This window comes from Vicugna pacos, chromosome 26 (genome assembly GCF_048564905.1).
Source record: "Vicugna pacos chromosome 26, VicPac4, whole genome shotgun sequence".
NCBI classification, from domain to species: domain Eukaryota; kingdom Metazoa; phylum Chordata; class Mammalia; order Artiodactyla; family Camelidae; genus Vicugna; species Vicugna pacos.
This window is the reverse complement of record NC_133012.1, coordinates 10,442,697-10,458,310: the sequence shown is the minus strand read 5'-3', so window position 1 is coordinate 10,458,310 and position 15,614 is coordinate 10,442,697. Positions and strand designations below refer to the sequence as shown.

General features: G+C 39.7%; 2 protein-coding genes across 2 annotated transcripts in view; one reads left to right on the top strand and one right to left on the bottom strand.

Annotated features, from left to right (window-relative positions):
• PURG (purine rich element binding protein G) overlaps positions 1-2,249 on the bottom strand; it is a 33,633-nt gene extending 31,384 nt beyond the window's left edge. Inside the window, 2 exon segments of the mRNA XM_072950318.1 lie at positions 951-1,823; positions 2,134-2,249. Coding sequence (XP_072806419.1) covers positions 951-1,817 — 867 coding nt within the window. The 5' untranslated portion in view covers positions 1,818-1,823; positions 2,134-2,249.
• A 456-nt stretch (positions 2,250-2,705) lies between these two features.
• Positions 2,706-15,614, top strand: part of WRN (WRN RecQ like helicase) — an 89,911-nt gene continuing 77,002 nt past the window's right edge. Inside the window, exon 1 of the mRNA XM_072950317.1 lies at positions 2,706-2,956. The gene's annotated coding sequence lies outside the window, so the exon portion shown is untranslated. The remainder of the gene's footprint in view (positions 2,957-15,614) is intronic.

Sequence of the window (15,614 nt, the reverse complement as noted above, 5' to 3'; positions counted from 1 at the left end):
ATAAAAGTAATTCCTGAAACTTTGGATAGGCAATAACAATATATGGTACAATAATCAGAGGTGAAGATGGGACTGTTAACTAGCTTAGAATAACCAATTAAAACTCTCCCATGGTGTTGACATGGCAACTACACACTGTAGGGTTACCACAAAATTTGAAATTAGAGAATACTACAGTAACACTAAGATTGGATTCTTTAATGGTACTGTTTAATAGTCAGTGACCCAACGGACAATTAATATATTTCTAACTTGTACTTTTATAAATATATGTATATATATATATATATACTATACTTGAAGTCAATTTCTGTTTCTGTGGTAACTGTCCTACAGGTAAGCCTAGCAGCTTTTAATGAAGTAGGAACGGAATACTTTTTGGGGGGAGCTTGTTAAATAGAAATGCACACTTCCAAATTAAGTATACGTATCTTTTTTCAGGCTTATGTCATAGTGCAATGTAAATCTTAGTTATGGTATTTAGAAGGTCAGAATGTCACACTTTGTGCTGATTTGCATACTTCAATAGTCTGGAGCAGCTGAAGCAGCTAAACTATTTAGCTTTGGGAAGGCTGGAATTCCCATAAGAATGATTGTGTTCTATGGATAACATAACATGAGAATCAGACTCCTTGAAGTATAAACTACTAGAGGTATTACTAATAACAAAGGGCCAAAAAAGAGGAAAAACTTCTTCAAATGGTTATGGATCAGTACTTTTAGCCAATTTTATGATTTTTAACTTTTGCCTGATGGAGTTCAATTTCATCCTAGTCGAGGCATTCTTGTTCTTCACCACTGGCCCTTCTGCCATCCATTCTCTTTTCTTTATGGCTGTTGCAAATTTTCCTCATCTCTTCTTCATACTTGATAAAATTCTCCCCAAACCTTGTCCAAGCTTTGAATGGAACAGTAATAGTATTACGGTAAGGTGGCCTCACCTCACTTACCTTCAGGAAAATTCCATATTTATTAGAGCCCACATCAAAGTAGAACCTTTTATTGTCCACTCTGAAAGAAGTCCCCTCTGGGAGTTCAACCGGGTCATCGTCTCCAGCTCTTCGTTCCTCGATGTCCCCTTCACCATAGTCTTCAATGAGCTGAACCAAGGCATCCCGAAACTCAATCATCCCCTGTGCTGGGAGGACAATAGTCTGTTCCTGGCCCAAAGTGTGGCCAAAGTAACCTATCATGCCAGTCCCCCGTATCATGGTTTGTCTAATCCTTAGGAAGCGACCCCGCTGATTTTCCTTTAGGTCTAGATAATATTTCCTATTGTCCCTCTCTATGTAGTCTGTTTTGAGGACACTGTGAGGGTGCTCCTCGGACCCCACGGAGACTGGTGGGGAGGGTGCGGAGTGCTTCTGTCTCCTCCTGGTGCTTTGCTCTTTGCCGTGGCCATGCTCTAGTCGGTGGCCTTTCAGGCCCAGGTGGGCATAGTGCTCGATGAAGTCCCCCAGACAGTCCTTCAGCTCCGCTGCCACAGACAGGGAGAGGGTCAGTTTACTCTTTCTGATATTGTCTTGCCGGCCTCTCCCTATCCAGACTTCGGCTATCTTTAGGAACCGGCCCCGGGAGCTCTGTTTCACGTCTAGGTAAAACCTCTTTTTCTGGATGTCCACTCGTTTGGAGGCCAGCTCCTGGATTTCGGCTGCGCCCCCAGCCTGATTAGGGGTGGCTGAAGCCGCGTAGTGGGGGTAGTGGGAGTGCTGGGCCTGGGGATAGAGTCTACTCTTGCTTAGGCCAGGGCCCCCTACATTCTTGCCGCCACGGCCACGGCCGCCGCCGCCGCCTCCCCTTCGCCTGGCTCTTTCCATCTTCAGCTGCAAGTGACAAACAGACACACGGGGTGGGGTGGGGGAGGGGTGTTGAGAACAATCGCAGACGCCCCTCGGCCTGCGCTGCCCCCGCCTCCGCCCGGGACCCCCACACCGGGCCGCGCTTTGCAAGGTGCCGGACGCCGCAACGCCGGGCTCCTGCATCTGCCGGACGGTCGGTGGCTGGCGGCGTCTCCCGGCTCCGCACCGGACACAGAGCATCCCTCTGCCGCCCCTGGCCTCCCGCTCCCGCTCGCCGCCGGGTCGCCCACCTCGGGCTCGGCAGCCCCCGGGTCCCCAGCAAGTAGACACTCACATCAGCACTGCCATCACTGCCGCCGCCGATGCCCTTCACGACCGCCGCCGCCTCCAGCTCTTGGCCCCTCGGTTGCAGCCGCCGCAGCCGCCGCCCCCCGCCTGCTCCCCCGCCGCCGCCGCCGCCGCCGCCGCTCGCACCGCCCCCCGCCGGAGCAGCCGGGCAGGGGCATCGCCTGCGGTGCCCACTGCCGCCGCCCCTCCTGCGGCCGCCGCGGGGGCCGCCGCCTCTCCTCGGGCACCCGCCCGACACCCGCCGGGGAGGGGAGGCGGGGCGGGGAGGGTGGCGGCGGGGGGCGGGCAGTGGACCCCGCCTCCTCCAGCACAGCCCGCTGAAGGGAAGACGGGGTCTCGCGCTCTCCCTCGGGGCGCACCTTGACCAAAGCCCAGCGCTTGGAATGGAGCGTGAGTGCGAGGTGACAGGACAGGTGTGACGACGTGACTAGGACCGGGGTGGCGAAAGCGTTCTGACTTCTCCAGATTCCGCCGGGACGCAGGACTCTGGCGGCCCACCGGCACCCGTACAGACTACATTTCCCGGAGTGCTCAGCGGCGGCGAGGGTTTCCTCGCGCATGCGCGCCGAGGAGCCAGCAGGGACTTGGGGAGGCTGCAGCGCGGCGCCGGGCGAGTGGAGGTCGGGCGTGTGCCGGGAATGATGTGTACTCTGAGCGCCGTGACGCCTCGGCGTGCACTCTGCAGCGCGGGAATGAAGTCTGTTGAACTGGTGTCTGTCCTGGATGCCTGGGTTCCAGACCCTGCTGCTGGGGCGCTCCACACGTCATCCAGCTGAAGGAGAAGTTCCGTTGAACTGGCTCTTCTCAGGGTAAGGTGTCCTCCCCATTCCTGCTTCCAGGTCTAGACCCTGGGGTACCATTTCTAGCCTTCTCCGACACTGGAGGTGTTCATTCTGGCAAAGCAGGCCGCTGGTCTGCGTGGGGAGGTTCCTTAGACGGACATTCTCGTTCCCCTTTCCACTTCACCCAGGTGGACTCCCTTAGGGGCCCCAGGAAAGCAACCAGGAAGAGTACCCATATCGCCCAGGCCTTCTCACAGCTGCTGTCAATCCAAAGTGTGCTTGCTCGCCCCTCCAGCTTTAGCTTGTGCGGCTGATTGGTTGCCTGTCGCGTGCCTTTTAGGATCCTGTCCTTCCGATACAGTCATTACTGCTATAGAATGTGAGACACTCCATGTTTACACAACAGGGTAGAGGGAAATAACTCATTATGTTTAATGTAACAAGTTATGTAGGTTTTTTTCTGAGTTCAAAAATTCTTTAGTTCAATTCTTAATGGTTTCTTTTTTCTTTTTTCCTGGCAAATTGAATTTGAGTTGTTTTCTGGATATGTTTGAGTATGTAAAAATTCTCCCTAAGGAAAAGGATATCAAAATCCTTAGGATGCTAATTTAGTAGTCTTTAAGCCAGAGTACTTCGGTTTTGTATAGTTTGGTTTGTTAATTTTGGGGGAGTTGCAGGCCGATATGGAGGGCAGTGCAGATTTTGATGTCATTGAAGAGTGGTCTCCCTTTGTGAATTCAACAAGTATTTATTGAGCACTGCCCTAGGCATTGGGGATACCATCAGTGAACAAAGCAAAACACAAATCTCTCTGCTTTTGGAGTTTACATTTTGTTGAGAGACAGGCAATGTCCAATGGCTGGTGTATCAGAAAGTGAAACTCCTGTGGAGAATAGAAAAGGAAAGAGAAATGAAGAGCGTGGGTGGAGGTAGCTGCAATTTTACAGCAAGTGGTCAGGGAAGGCCTGACTGAGAAGGTAATTTCTGAATAAAGAGCTGAAGGAAGTGAGAGAGCTAGTCCTGTGGTTATCATGGGGGAAGAGACACTGCAAAAGCCCTGAGGGAGCCTGCTTGGTGTGTTGGAAGAGCAGCCTGGGCGGCCAGTAAGTTAGAGCAGCGTGAGATAGAGAAGAATTGTAGGAGATAAAGTCGAACAGCAAAGAGCAGGGGGACAGTGATGCAGGACTTTGTAGGCTGTTTTGAGAATTTTAGTTTTCATTCTGAGGGAGATGAGAACCTCCTGGAGAGTTTTGTCAGGGAAACACCATGATCTGAATGATTTCTTCAAAAAAAAAATCGTAAAATATGTATAACAAAATTTGCCAGTTTAGCCATTTTTAAGTGTACGATTCAGTGACGTTAATTACACTTCCTTCACATCTAGCAGGAGCAAAAACATCCCTGCCCATACCACGGAAGGAGAATGCTGATCTTTGTTACAGTTGACTCACTTTGGACCTAGTAATTATGAGCAGATTTGGAGACCCAGAGAACTGAGACCTGGGTTATTCCTTTCCCTGAATCAATTGTGTGGCGGGGGAATGGGATTTCTATGTTGACCTTGAAACAACTGGATTTCATTCCTGGAACTGGATTTAAATGGGAGGTCAGTCCCATTCAAAAAGCTTTGCTGTTAAACATTGTGGGTGGGGTGAGGAGAGTTCAGTGGGTTTGTTACCCTTGTCTTTCCTAATAGTGTTAAGGTGATCAGCCTCTTTTTTTGCTCCTCTCATTCTTGGTTTTACTAAAATCATAAGACTATGTTTATCCTCAGCATCCCAAGTTGGAAAGATATAAATCACGATTGATCTCATTATTTACAGAGGCCCTTTATATTACTCTCAGATTGCAAGAAAGAGGTAGATGGTAGTTGGGAGGGAGGGAGGAGAGGGAGAGAGATAGACATGTTTGTTGGGAAACAAACTATACACTATTAAAGCTCTCCCTGTACATATTTAATCTCAATTCCATTCTGTTCCCTGTAGACGCCCCTGTTACCTGGTATGTATCCTCCTGGATTGTTCTTTGCATTTATATACATAAGCACAGAATATCATTTTATGTTTTCAAATTTAAATGATAACTACTCCTGATACTTTGTTTTTCCTATTTTGCTTGACACCTATGTTACAGAACTTGTCATCTTGATACATATAATTCTATTTTATTCTTTTACTGACTGCTTATTATGCCATATTATGGATATGTCCTTGTTTATTTAACTGTTAATATACCCTCCCTGTTGCTTGTAGTATGTTTTATTACAGTCTGATAGAATGAACATCCTTTGCGTACATTTTGTTCACCTGTGCGGGTGTTGAGTGGTATGGAAATTTAAGTGTTTGCTGAGTTCTACAAAATTTGAAAATGATAAGGCCAGTTTCTGGTCCCTTGCAAATATTGTATATGATTAATCTTTTGAATTTTTGCTGCTAATGGTATATCAAAGTTTTAAATAGCTTTGTTGGTTTCATTTATTAAATACTTTGTTCTTTCTTAAAGATTAGAAATGCCTCCTTATCATATGTCAGATTTCTGTATTTATGGTATATTTTGTTCCATTGATTTATATCTATTTTTATACCAATTCCACACTATTTTAATTACTGTTGTGTACTGCTTCATACTTAATAGAGTTTCCCCTTACTGGTCTTATTTTCAAAAAAAAAATTTACTGCTTGTGACCAATTTTTCTTTTTAGTGAAGTTTAATAAAACTTGTGTGTTCAGTGAAAAATCCTGCTGACATTTTTTCTTGGTATTGCTTCTTGAGTGTATTGATTTAATTAATATTTACAACTTTGAGACTAACTGTCCTGGAACTCAGTATGTCTTTTCTAGCCCTTTTTGGATGGCTTAGTAAACTTGTCTGGTTGTCTTTAAAATGAGTCTCATATGTTTTATGTTAGTTTATTCCTTAGTAGATGGTCATTTTTGCTGTTACTAAGTTTAGATATAAATTATATTTTTTAATTGATTCTTGCTTATATTTAGAGAAGTCCTTTATTTGGATATGTTCATCTTGAATCTAGTCATCTCAGGAGTATTATTTTAGGAGACTTTAGCTTTTTGGTAACAGTTAAGCTTACCTTTGTGAAAGCTGTTTAGTAATAGCAGTCTGCCTCTTTTTCAAAGCCATTATCATCATCATCACCCTTTTTATTGTGATCATCAGCCTCGTCATTGTTCTGAGTCTTGGATTGTATAGGTTTATCAGCATGTATCCTCCCTCACCTGCAGAGCAGTTAGCCTCTTTTAAAGGTGATTTCCTTCCTTCCTTCCTTCCTTCCTTCCTTTATAAAATGCCGAATACATAGGAGGATTAAGAAAAAGGATGGTTTTTGAATAATTTCTTCATTGAGAAATAAGCGATTAAAATAATTTCACATTCTCCTCAAAATAGCTTTCCCTCCTGAGCCTACTTCAAAGCCTTTGCTTCTTTCTGACTCCAGTGTTCTCTGCATTTTATGATCTTCCACCTTTAGTCTGATTGGCTGACTCTTCAGGAGAGGGCAGAGATGTACCCTCTCTGTAGGTCTCTCTGAGACCAAGATATGGGATCTTCCTAGTCTATGGTAGGAACAATAGAAGCCATTGGAAAAATATCTTTGTTGTTTTTTTTTAACTTTGTTGCTGCTCCTGGGAATTTTGATGTAGTATGAGACCATCTACTGGCACCTGATCTACCTTTTGCTGTTCATTCCTGAAATGAAGATGCTGGAGTATGTTGGTGGAGAGTTGGACTGGAAGATAACTTTTGCCTTCTAGGAGGTGTACAATCATCAAGTTGCTGATTTTTCCTTTTACTCATTTTACATAAGCTTGCCCTGTCCGAAGAGGCTGTATTTGAAGTTCTTATGAAAGATTTGATTGGGTAAACTTACAGTTGCTTTCAGATTGTGTATTAATTTAACAATTTTTTTCACTGTATCTCTATTTTTATCTCTCACTCTTCCACACTTAAATTGATCTTATTGTAAAATATATGCATTTTTCTTTCTACCTGGCAATGCTGAACGTTGGCCCAATGCAGTTTTACATCCTAAAGTTAAATATCACTCTCGTTTAGTTAAGTTATAATTATCTGTTAAATTGCTATTTAATGTTATTTTAATTCTTACTTTGATTTCAAAAGGGATTTGAAACTCTCTACATGTGAAATTATGAAACTTTTGGTATTGTATATTTGTGTGGCTAATTTGTTTATCCTTCTAATTTATTTTTATTTAGGATTGGAGTTAAAGAAACCAAATGATTGACCACCTACTTTTATTTTCAGTTATTTATTTGTATATTAATTAGAATGCAGGCATAGAAAACTTGATTCAAACAGGCTTAAAAATAAAGGAATTTATTATTAAAATGAAACTTGAAGGCTAAGGTAGGGCTGGCTTGAAAACTGATTTAGTCTGTCAACTGTGGCTCCATTTCTTATATTTGCCAACTTCTTTGTGTTTGTCTTCAAGCTGACTTCCATCATGGTGGCCAACTGGCTCTAGAAGGCCCAGGCTTTTTGTTCTCAAACCAGGGGCATCTCTTCTGGTAGCTTTCTTACAAGAGCAAGATGTATTATTCTTGGAACCCCCCTAAATCCTTCTTTTGTGTCTCACTGCCCTAATTAAGTCATAAATTTTACACTTAACCCAAATCCAGGGGGATGCCTTGAGTTTAGACCCCAGTTTCTGAATCATCATTGTAGCAAGGGGAATAGGATTACTTTCAGATCAGTTGAGTTTACCATGGGAGCTGGAAATGGAGGCAGCTTCCTTGAAGCACATGGACTTCATAGGTAACTGGTCATTAGCTGAATTAAATTTATAGTACTGGACAAAGAGTGCAGGGTGGAATGGATGCTGGGTAGGCAACCATCAATGTCCTCGTTTTTTTTTAAGCGTGTTTTAAGGCTTTACTGAGGTACCATTTCAAGATTGATCTTTTTTTTTTTTAAATTGAAGTATGGCCAGTTACAATATGTCAGTTTCTGATGCGCAGCATAATGTTTCAGTCATACATATACATACATATATTTGTTTTTATATTCTTTTTCATTATAGGTTACTACAAGATATTGAATATAGTTCCCTGTGCTATACAGAAGAAATTTGTTTATTTGTTTTATATATAACAGTTAGTATATGCAAATCCCAAACTCACAATTTGTCCCTTCCCACCCCCCCCCATGATAAATTTGTTTACAATGTCTGTGGGTCTGTTTCTGTTTTGTAAATAATTTCATTAGTGTCTTCTTTCTTTCTTTCTTTTTTTTCAATTAATGTCCTTTTGATAATGAGTCCTATAAAATTTCATCTCAGTTGGTATGAAGTAACAGTAAAAAAGGAAAAGGACAAATAGTCAGCCTAAGCAAGTTTTAAATTGACTTGCTTGAAAACTTTCTGTGCAGTTTCCCAGTTTATGGTGGTTGATTTTAGCTGACTGGCTGTAGCTACTTACAGAACAGAGGAAATTCATTTAAAAATAATGAATTATTCAGTTGGGTAGTGAAATTCAGTTATAAAGCACTTCACTGTACCATGGATTCAGTTCAGGTCATGTTCCTGGCTTATGGGCAGTGCGGCTTCCCACAGTGACACAGCACCGTGAGAGGCTCTTATCCTTTTCCCCGTCACTAGCATTTTAGTGGCAGTTTATTGTATATATTTGGTTTTATTTGTACTTTATTTCAATTGACTTTATTAATACAAATTTAAATGTGTACTTTTAAAATATAAGTTATCTATTACATAATATTTTAGAGTTATGAAAATTTAGTAGATACCTATAAAGAAATAGATCTCCAAAAAAGATTCCTGTTTTTAAAATTGTACTGATTTACTTTAGCTGAACCAAATGCTAATGGTTATTTTATTTAGCTTTTCTAGTTTGCTTGCTTGGGTTATTTAGAGGGAAATTAAGATTAGCAGAAAAATAGCAATAGAGTAATGAAAGTCTTGAAAGCCTCTTTAATTAGGAAATTTAATGAGGGCTTTGTCATGGATTCTTTGATTCTAATATTTTTTTCCCTCTGCGTGCAATGAAAAGTAGAATTCTCAAAAGCAATACAGGAGAGAATACCTTATACAGTATATGTTCTATAATAAATTAATAGATTTTGCATGTCTTTATGTATTTGTGTGTGTTTATGTATGTATAGATATATGTGTATATGTATATATAAAGTAGTTGCCAGTGTATTGGTTAAGTATAGATCAACTCAAAGGGCAAGATTACATTTTCAAAAATATGTAATATAATAAATTAAAAGAAATCAAACCCAGAATTTAAAAAATTCATTGCATTGATAACATTTGAAAGGCTCTTTGATTGGAAACTGCCTCTCTTAGTAAAAAATAACATAATTGTATAGGTGAAACCCAAAATGTCCAACCAAAATAAGGACATTGGTAACCAAATTGAATTGTTGAATCAGTTAAGCTGCTTTGGATTTATAAGCTTTCTATGTTAGATTATTTGAAAATTTATTAGTCCAGTCTTCCAGCTTATCTGTCTTTGAAATTTCTTGTTTTTCTATATTCTTTTTTACTCACATGAAAAGTAAGATGAGTATATGAATACTGCTGTTGCAATTTAGATTGTAATTGGAAAACTCCTAAATATAGTTTGTGAGGTATAATTACAGAGAAAGAAAATAGATCCACGTTGAAATTCAGTACCCCTTGGGTCAGGTCTGAAGGGTAACATGAAGTCTTTTAGGATTAAGTGAAACCATTTTCTCTTCTCTGCTTGGATTTGTCATTTAAAGGAACATTCTGTTTATGAAGCACTTCAGTGTTTCATTAACTTTTGATAAATTTATATACTTTGTCTAGTTTGTATGGATTTGGTGTCTCTTTCTGCACCCACAGATTCCTGATCCCTCTCAGTATTCTAAAGGGAACAAGGGATAATAGCAGTAGAAGAGCTATCACTGTTCCTATCAATATACCAGCTTACATACAGTTACAGTTTAAAAGATGTCACATCATGGTTATCACTGTTCATCTTCACATCAACCCTGTGGTCAGTAAGGCAAGTAGTATATAATGTAATAATGTAATAAGGCAAGTAATATAATGGCAGTTAAATCCCATTTAACAAACAAGGAAATGAAAATTTAGAAAAGTAAAATGACTTGTTCATGGTCACATGGATGCTAAGTGGCCTAGGGTCAATGCATAATTTTCCAAAAAAATTAAAGACCAACTCTGATACAAATATACAATACATACATGTCATATTTATTTAGTTCATTAATGAGCGAACCAACAGGAAATAAAATTGATTCAAAGAAGAACAAAGATGATACAGATATTAGGGTTCTCTAGAAAAACAGAACCAATGGGATCTTTACAGATACAGAGGAAGATATTTACTGTGAGGGACTGGCTCGTGTGATTATGGAGGCTGGAAAGTGCCACAGTCTGCTGTCAGCAAGCTAGAGGCCCAGGAAGGTCAGTGGTGTCATCGCGTCCAAATCTAAAGGCCTGAGAACCAGAGGGGCCAATGGTGTAAAACCTGCTCAGAGTCCAGAGGCATGAGAACCACAAGTGTCTCAGCTCAAGCAAAAAGCAAGTGTCCCCTTCCTCTGCCTTTTTGTTCTATTCGGCTCTCAACAGACTGGATGAAGCCCAGCATGGTGAGGGCAGTATTCTTTATTCAGTCCACCTATTCAAAAGCTGATCTCCTCTGGAAACCCCCTCCCAGACACACCCAGAAATGGTGTTTGACCAGCTCTGGGCTGGTAACCCTTGGCCCAGTCAAGCTAACACAATAAATTGACCATCACATAAAGACTTTGGAGAAGGAATTTTGGAATAATTGTTAGGTTAGATTACAGAACTGTAATCTACTGGACAGAATTCAGTTGCATCTTTACTAGGCAAAAATTTGCAAGTTAACATGTAACTTCATAAAGTGTGAGGTTTTAATCAGTATGATTAAATCAGGATGAGTCAAGTAAAGGTATATTCCATATGAATTAATCCTTGAGTGGGGCTTGAGGGGCTTGTTTTGAATATGTGGTATTGGTGGTGACTTGGGCCAGTGGACCAGAAATCTTGACAAGGCTGAAGAATGACATATGACATTGAAAGGACATGTTGCCGTCTTTTTGTCTTACTTCTAACTTTTGGATATAAATTTTCTTGACACAAAGCAACATTGGAGCCTGGGTTTTCTGAGTCCAAGTCTGGATTTCTTTCCACTCTACTTCCCTGCTTCTTCATAGTGTAATTTTTAATGCTGGAGCAGTCTGCTAACTTTTGCAGTCAGCTAGCCTTTGTTACTAGTGTTCCTAATACTTTGCACAGTGATGGTGACACAACTTTGTTCCTCAGAGAAACATTGTGAAACTCAATGGATATTTGTAAAATTTACACAAGTACCAAAAGTGAGAAATTGAAGTTTTAGCTTATATACCACAACTTCTTTTTTTGACATTTTGCTAGCAAATTTTAGAATAATTTCTAAAGGAAAAGTGAACATTCTTGCATTTTTGATTAAATAATCACATTTTATAAAACAGTGTATTTCATCAAGCTAGCCTTTATATATTTTGAACAAAACAGACCTGAGCCATTTTACGTAGTAACTGAAAATTTGTCCACATTAAACAATATAATTATCTCTCAGAGTTAGGCATTGAACTACTTACTGATAAGCATTTCTAAGCCCAAGAAAAAATTACCTGTATGTGCCATTTAACTTAACAGTGTAGTGTTTTTTTTTGGGGGGGGGGATGCATTTCAAAAAGATTGGGATACTTTACTCAGTTTAGCTCTCAGGCTCTTAGGCAAATCAGTTACTGATAATAGTAGGTATTAATTTCCTTACGTTTTGAGCAAAAAAATAGTACTAAATTTCTTTTAAGAGACTGATAAAATAATCAGATTGAGATCAGGAAGCTAGTTACAGGATTGCACAATTAACAAAGCCCAGATTACCTCACTAGTTTAACGGATCTGCTTTTTCTCCCCTGCCTTTATGGATTAATGTGTTTGGGACCAGTGAGGCAAAGGAAATGGAAAAGTTGCCATTTTTCAATTATTCTATTAGATGATATGTTGAAGATTTGTCAAGGACATAAAGGCAATACTAATCCAGAAGATCAATGAAAAAACTGTTCACTACAGTTATGTATTTGTTAATATTGGCAGTTGTCTTCAGTTAGAACACTGTATAGAATCCTTGAAAAACACCTAGAAAGACATTATTTCCTTGGCAAAGAAATTCCAAAACCAACTGGAGATGGAATATTCAAAGTGAAAAAATGAGTATTTTGAAACACATGAGGTATTAAGGAAACAGTGGGAAGTTGGGACTGGTAATAACAGGAAGGTATAAAGGCTTTTTATATCAGTTCAATATAAAAAAAAAGATATTTCAAGTAATACGTTGTCTTATTCACAGAGAAACTCTTACATATTAAAATTTGCATGTAGTTCTGAATTCTACATTAAATGATGTCACAAAAATGGTGAATCTAATGAAATCCAGGTTGCTACAGTACCTTCTTTTCAGCTTTAGGTGAAGAAATCTGAGTAGCTTTGCATTACTGAAGTGTGTTGACAGTCCAAAGGAAGTTTTATAACCTAAAGGGAAAATTTCAAATTATTCCTTGTGAATGACGCTCACTTTGCGGTTTTGTTGAAGTATAATTATTGGCTTCAAAAAATGGTATCCTTAACCGAAATTCTGAGCACTTGAATTAACTAAATCAGAAGTACAGCGATCTTGTGAAAAATATATTAATGTGTACTGACAATATTTATGGATTCAGAGTAAGAATTCAGCTTTGCCAGAGTGAAGTTAAAATAATTTTAGAAGTGATTGTTTAGTTGGTGTTACTTGAATCCTGAAGAATGATTAAATAATATTAGAGCAAAGCCAGTATGTGCCTGAGACAGAGCTTTTGCATCACAGTGAAATACTTGATATAAAAATTTCATATATATTTGAAGCTTATATACATCATCAGAAGGAATTAACATTTTCAGTAGAAGAAAAGGAGAGGCAGTATATTTGAAGAATTTTAGCACCCGTGAAGTGCAATTTAAAGAGATTGAATTGTTGGGATGCTAGTTAACAGTGAAAAGAGAGTTTTCAGTGTATTGGAGCAAAGCTTCTTTTGCCATTTACTGCCACTTGTGCTAACAAAGCTTCTTTGTGATGATAGCTACATAGAATATTAAGAATATGTTGTTCAAGGGTCTTAATCAGGAATTGTGTGTAGCCATTTTAAGCATAAAATGTAGTATACAAAAGTTATATTTAATCAATTTTAAGTTTGTTATTTAAAAAGTTTGAAAATTTTTATTTTTATAAAGGAGTTTATCTTTTACAAAATTTTTATATTTACACTCCCGGAACCCTTTCCCAGCATGCCATAAAAACATTTTCATTTTCTGAATGTGCCACAAACTTGAAAACGTTGTCAACTTCGGGTGTAGAACTTCATTTATAAATGAAGTGGGCATTTGAAAGTCATCATGTATTTGAGTAAAATCAACAGATATCAAGCTTAGTAAGCTGAATAGTTGACCCTTGAGAAAAAGGAATTTCTACACAGAAAAGAAGTTAAAGTCGCTGTATCATCAAAGGATTCGAAAGGAAATGTATTAATCAAAGAACTGAAAATAGTAGAAAGGAAAACTGGAAGATAAGAAAGGAATTAAAATAGTTTTTCCTAAATAAAATGCTCAATAGAATTACTGTGGTAGAACAGATGATGGCTGAAACTTTAACAGGTATTTGTTGAATGCACTGAACAACTGATGGGTCCTAGGAAGCCTGCTTGATCTTTCCTGTGTTAGAGGACTTCCAGGGGAGTTGTACTGATGGGCTCAGTGTGCTCGTGGGCTAGACCTTGAGATTTACAGCTTTAGAGGCTTGTGAGTAGAGAAGCTGCCTGCCAATGTTTCAGTGGAAGACTGGATAGTGGATTCAGTCTTCAGTGGATAGTCTCTTGGTTCCCCAGTTTGCAGCCTCCTTAGGGACCCTAAGAGCTGATGAGTGCTGATGGTGAACAAGAGTTATACAGGCAAAGGAAAATAGCAGTCCACCCTCGAAATCCAGCAGCAGTGGAAAGAAGACCGACAGAACATCCAGAATAGGAAACTCCTATTGAAACAGATCTTTAAAATAGTTAGATTCCAACTTTTACAAAAGAAAGAAATAAGCACGCTTAGGGAGACTCAGCTAGAGTACGAAGAAATTTTCTGGAACTAACAGTCAGGATCTTGTCGACTGAAATAAATGCGCAGCCAAAAAGTTAAAGAGTTATGTTTTATTTGGTGGGAGGACTCGAGCCAGGATGACAGCCTCTCAGATGGCTCTGAGGGACTGCTCCGAAGAGGTAGGGGAGAAGCTAGGATATATAGGAGCTTTACAACAAAGACCAGGTAGTTGGAACAATAAAAGATTACTTGTTATCTAAAGAAAACCAGGCATCTCAAGTTAAAGAATTTAGTGCTTTTCTGTGTATGGGAGGAAGCAAACATTTGGGCTCACTGAATTCATTCCTTTGACAAGCACCTAGCTACCTAGGGCCAGTATCCTGTCCTTTCTTATTCTGAGTCTGCTCAGAGTGCACCATTGTGAGTGGCTGCAGAGGCCGGGCTGCAGGCCTGTCCCCCCTGGGGGGTGGCGGCAGCCGCTGATGACTTGGTTTCAGCATTCTTTGTTTACTGATATGTTTGCAGTAGTTTCACTCACATTGCAGTATTTTTGTTCACAATCTTAACATGAAAATTCAGTAGGCAAACTGAAAAAGGACTATCACTGTTGAGAATGAAATTAGCATCATAGACATCAAGTGGAAGAAGTCTCTTGAAATACAGAACAAAATTAAAGAGGTGGTCATCAGACAGGAGAAAATAGAGACAGAGAAGAAATTCAGGCAAGAAGAAATTCATTAGAATGTGAATAAGTGCTTTTGAAGAAAAAAGGAATAGATTGTGGCAATTAGTAACTAAACCTCTAATACTAAAGTAATAGGGGTATATTAATTTGCTATAGCTGCCACAATTAACTACCACAAACCGGAAGTCTAAACAGAAATTTATTGTCTCACAGTTTTGGAGGCTAAAAGTCTGAAATGAGATTATTAGCAGTTTTTTTTTTTTTTTTTTTTTTTACCCCCTGAGGGCTGTGAAGGAAGATTCTGTTTCAGGCCTTCCCTTAATGGCTTGTAGATGACTCTTCTCCCCGTGTTTCTTTATATCACCTTCCATCTGTGCATGTCTTGTCTCTGTGTGCAAATTTCTCCTTTTTATATGGACACCACTCATTTTAGATTAGGTACCACCCTAATGACTTCATTTAAATTTGACTACCTCTGTAATGACTCCATCTCCAAACAAAGTCACATTCTGAGGTACTTGGGGATTAGGACTCTAACATACATTGTTTGGGGAAGGGGTACAATTCAACCCATAACAAGGGGAAAATTTTCTGATCTTAAGTAAGGACTTGGAAAAGAGTCCTTTCCAGGAACTCACTGATCCCAAGGAGAATAAAGAATGTACACTTAGGCTCTTTAAAATAAAAGCATCCTTAAAAGTCTTTCAGGCTTCCAGATGGGAAAAAGATTACTCATAATTAAAAAAAAAATCTGAAAAACAGTGGGCTTCAGAGGGGTAGAGGGTGGGAAGGGATTGACTGGGATTTCAAAATTGTAGAATAGATAAACA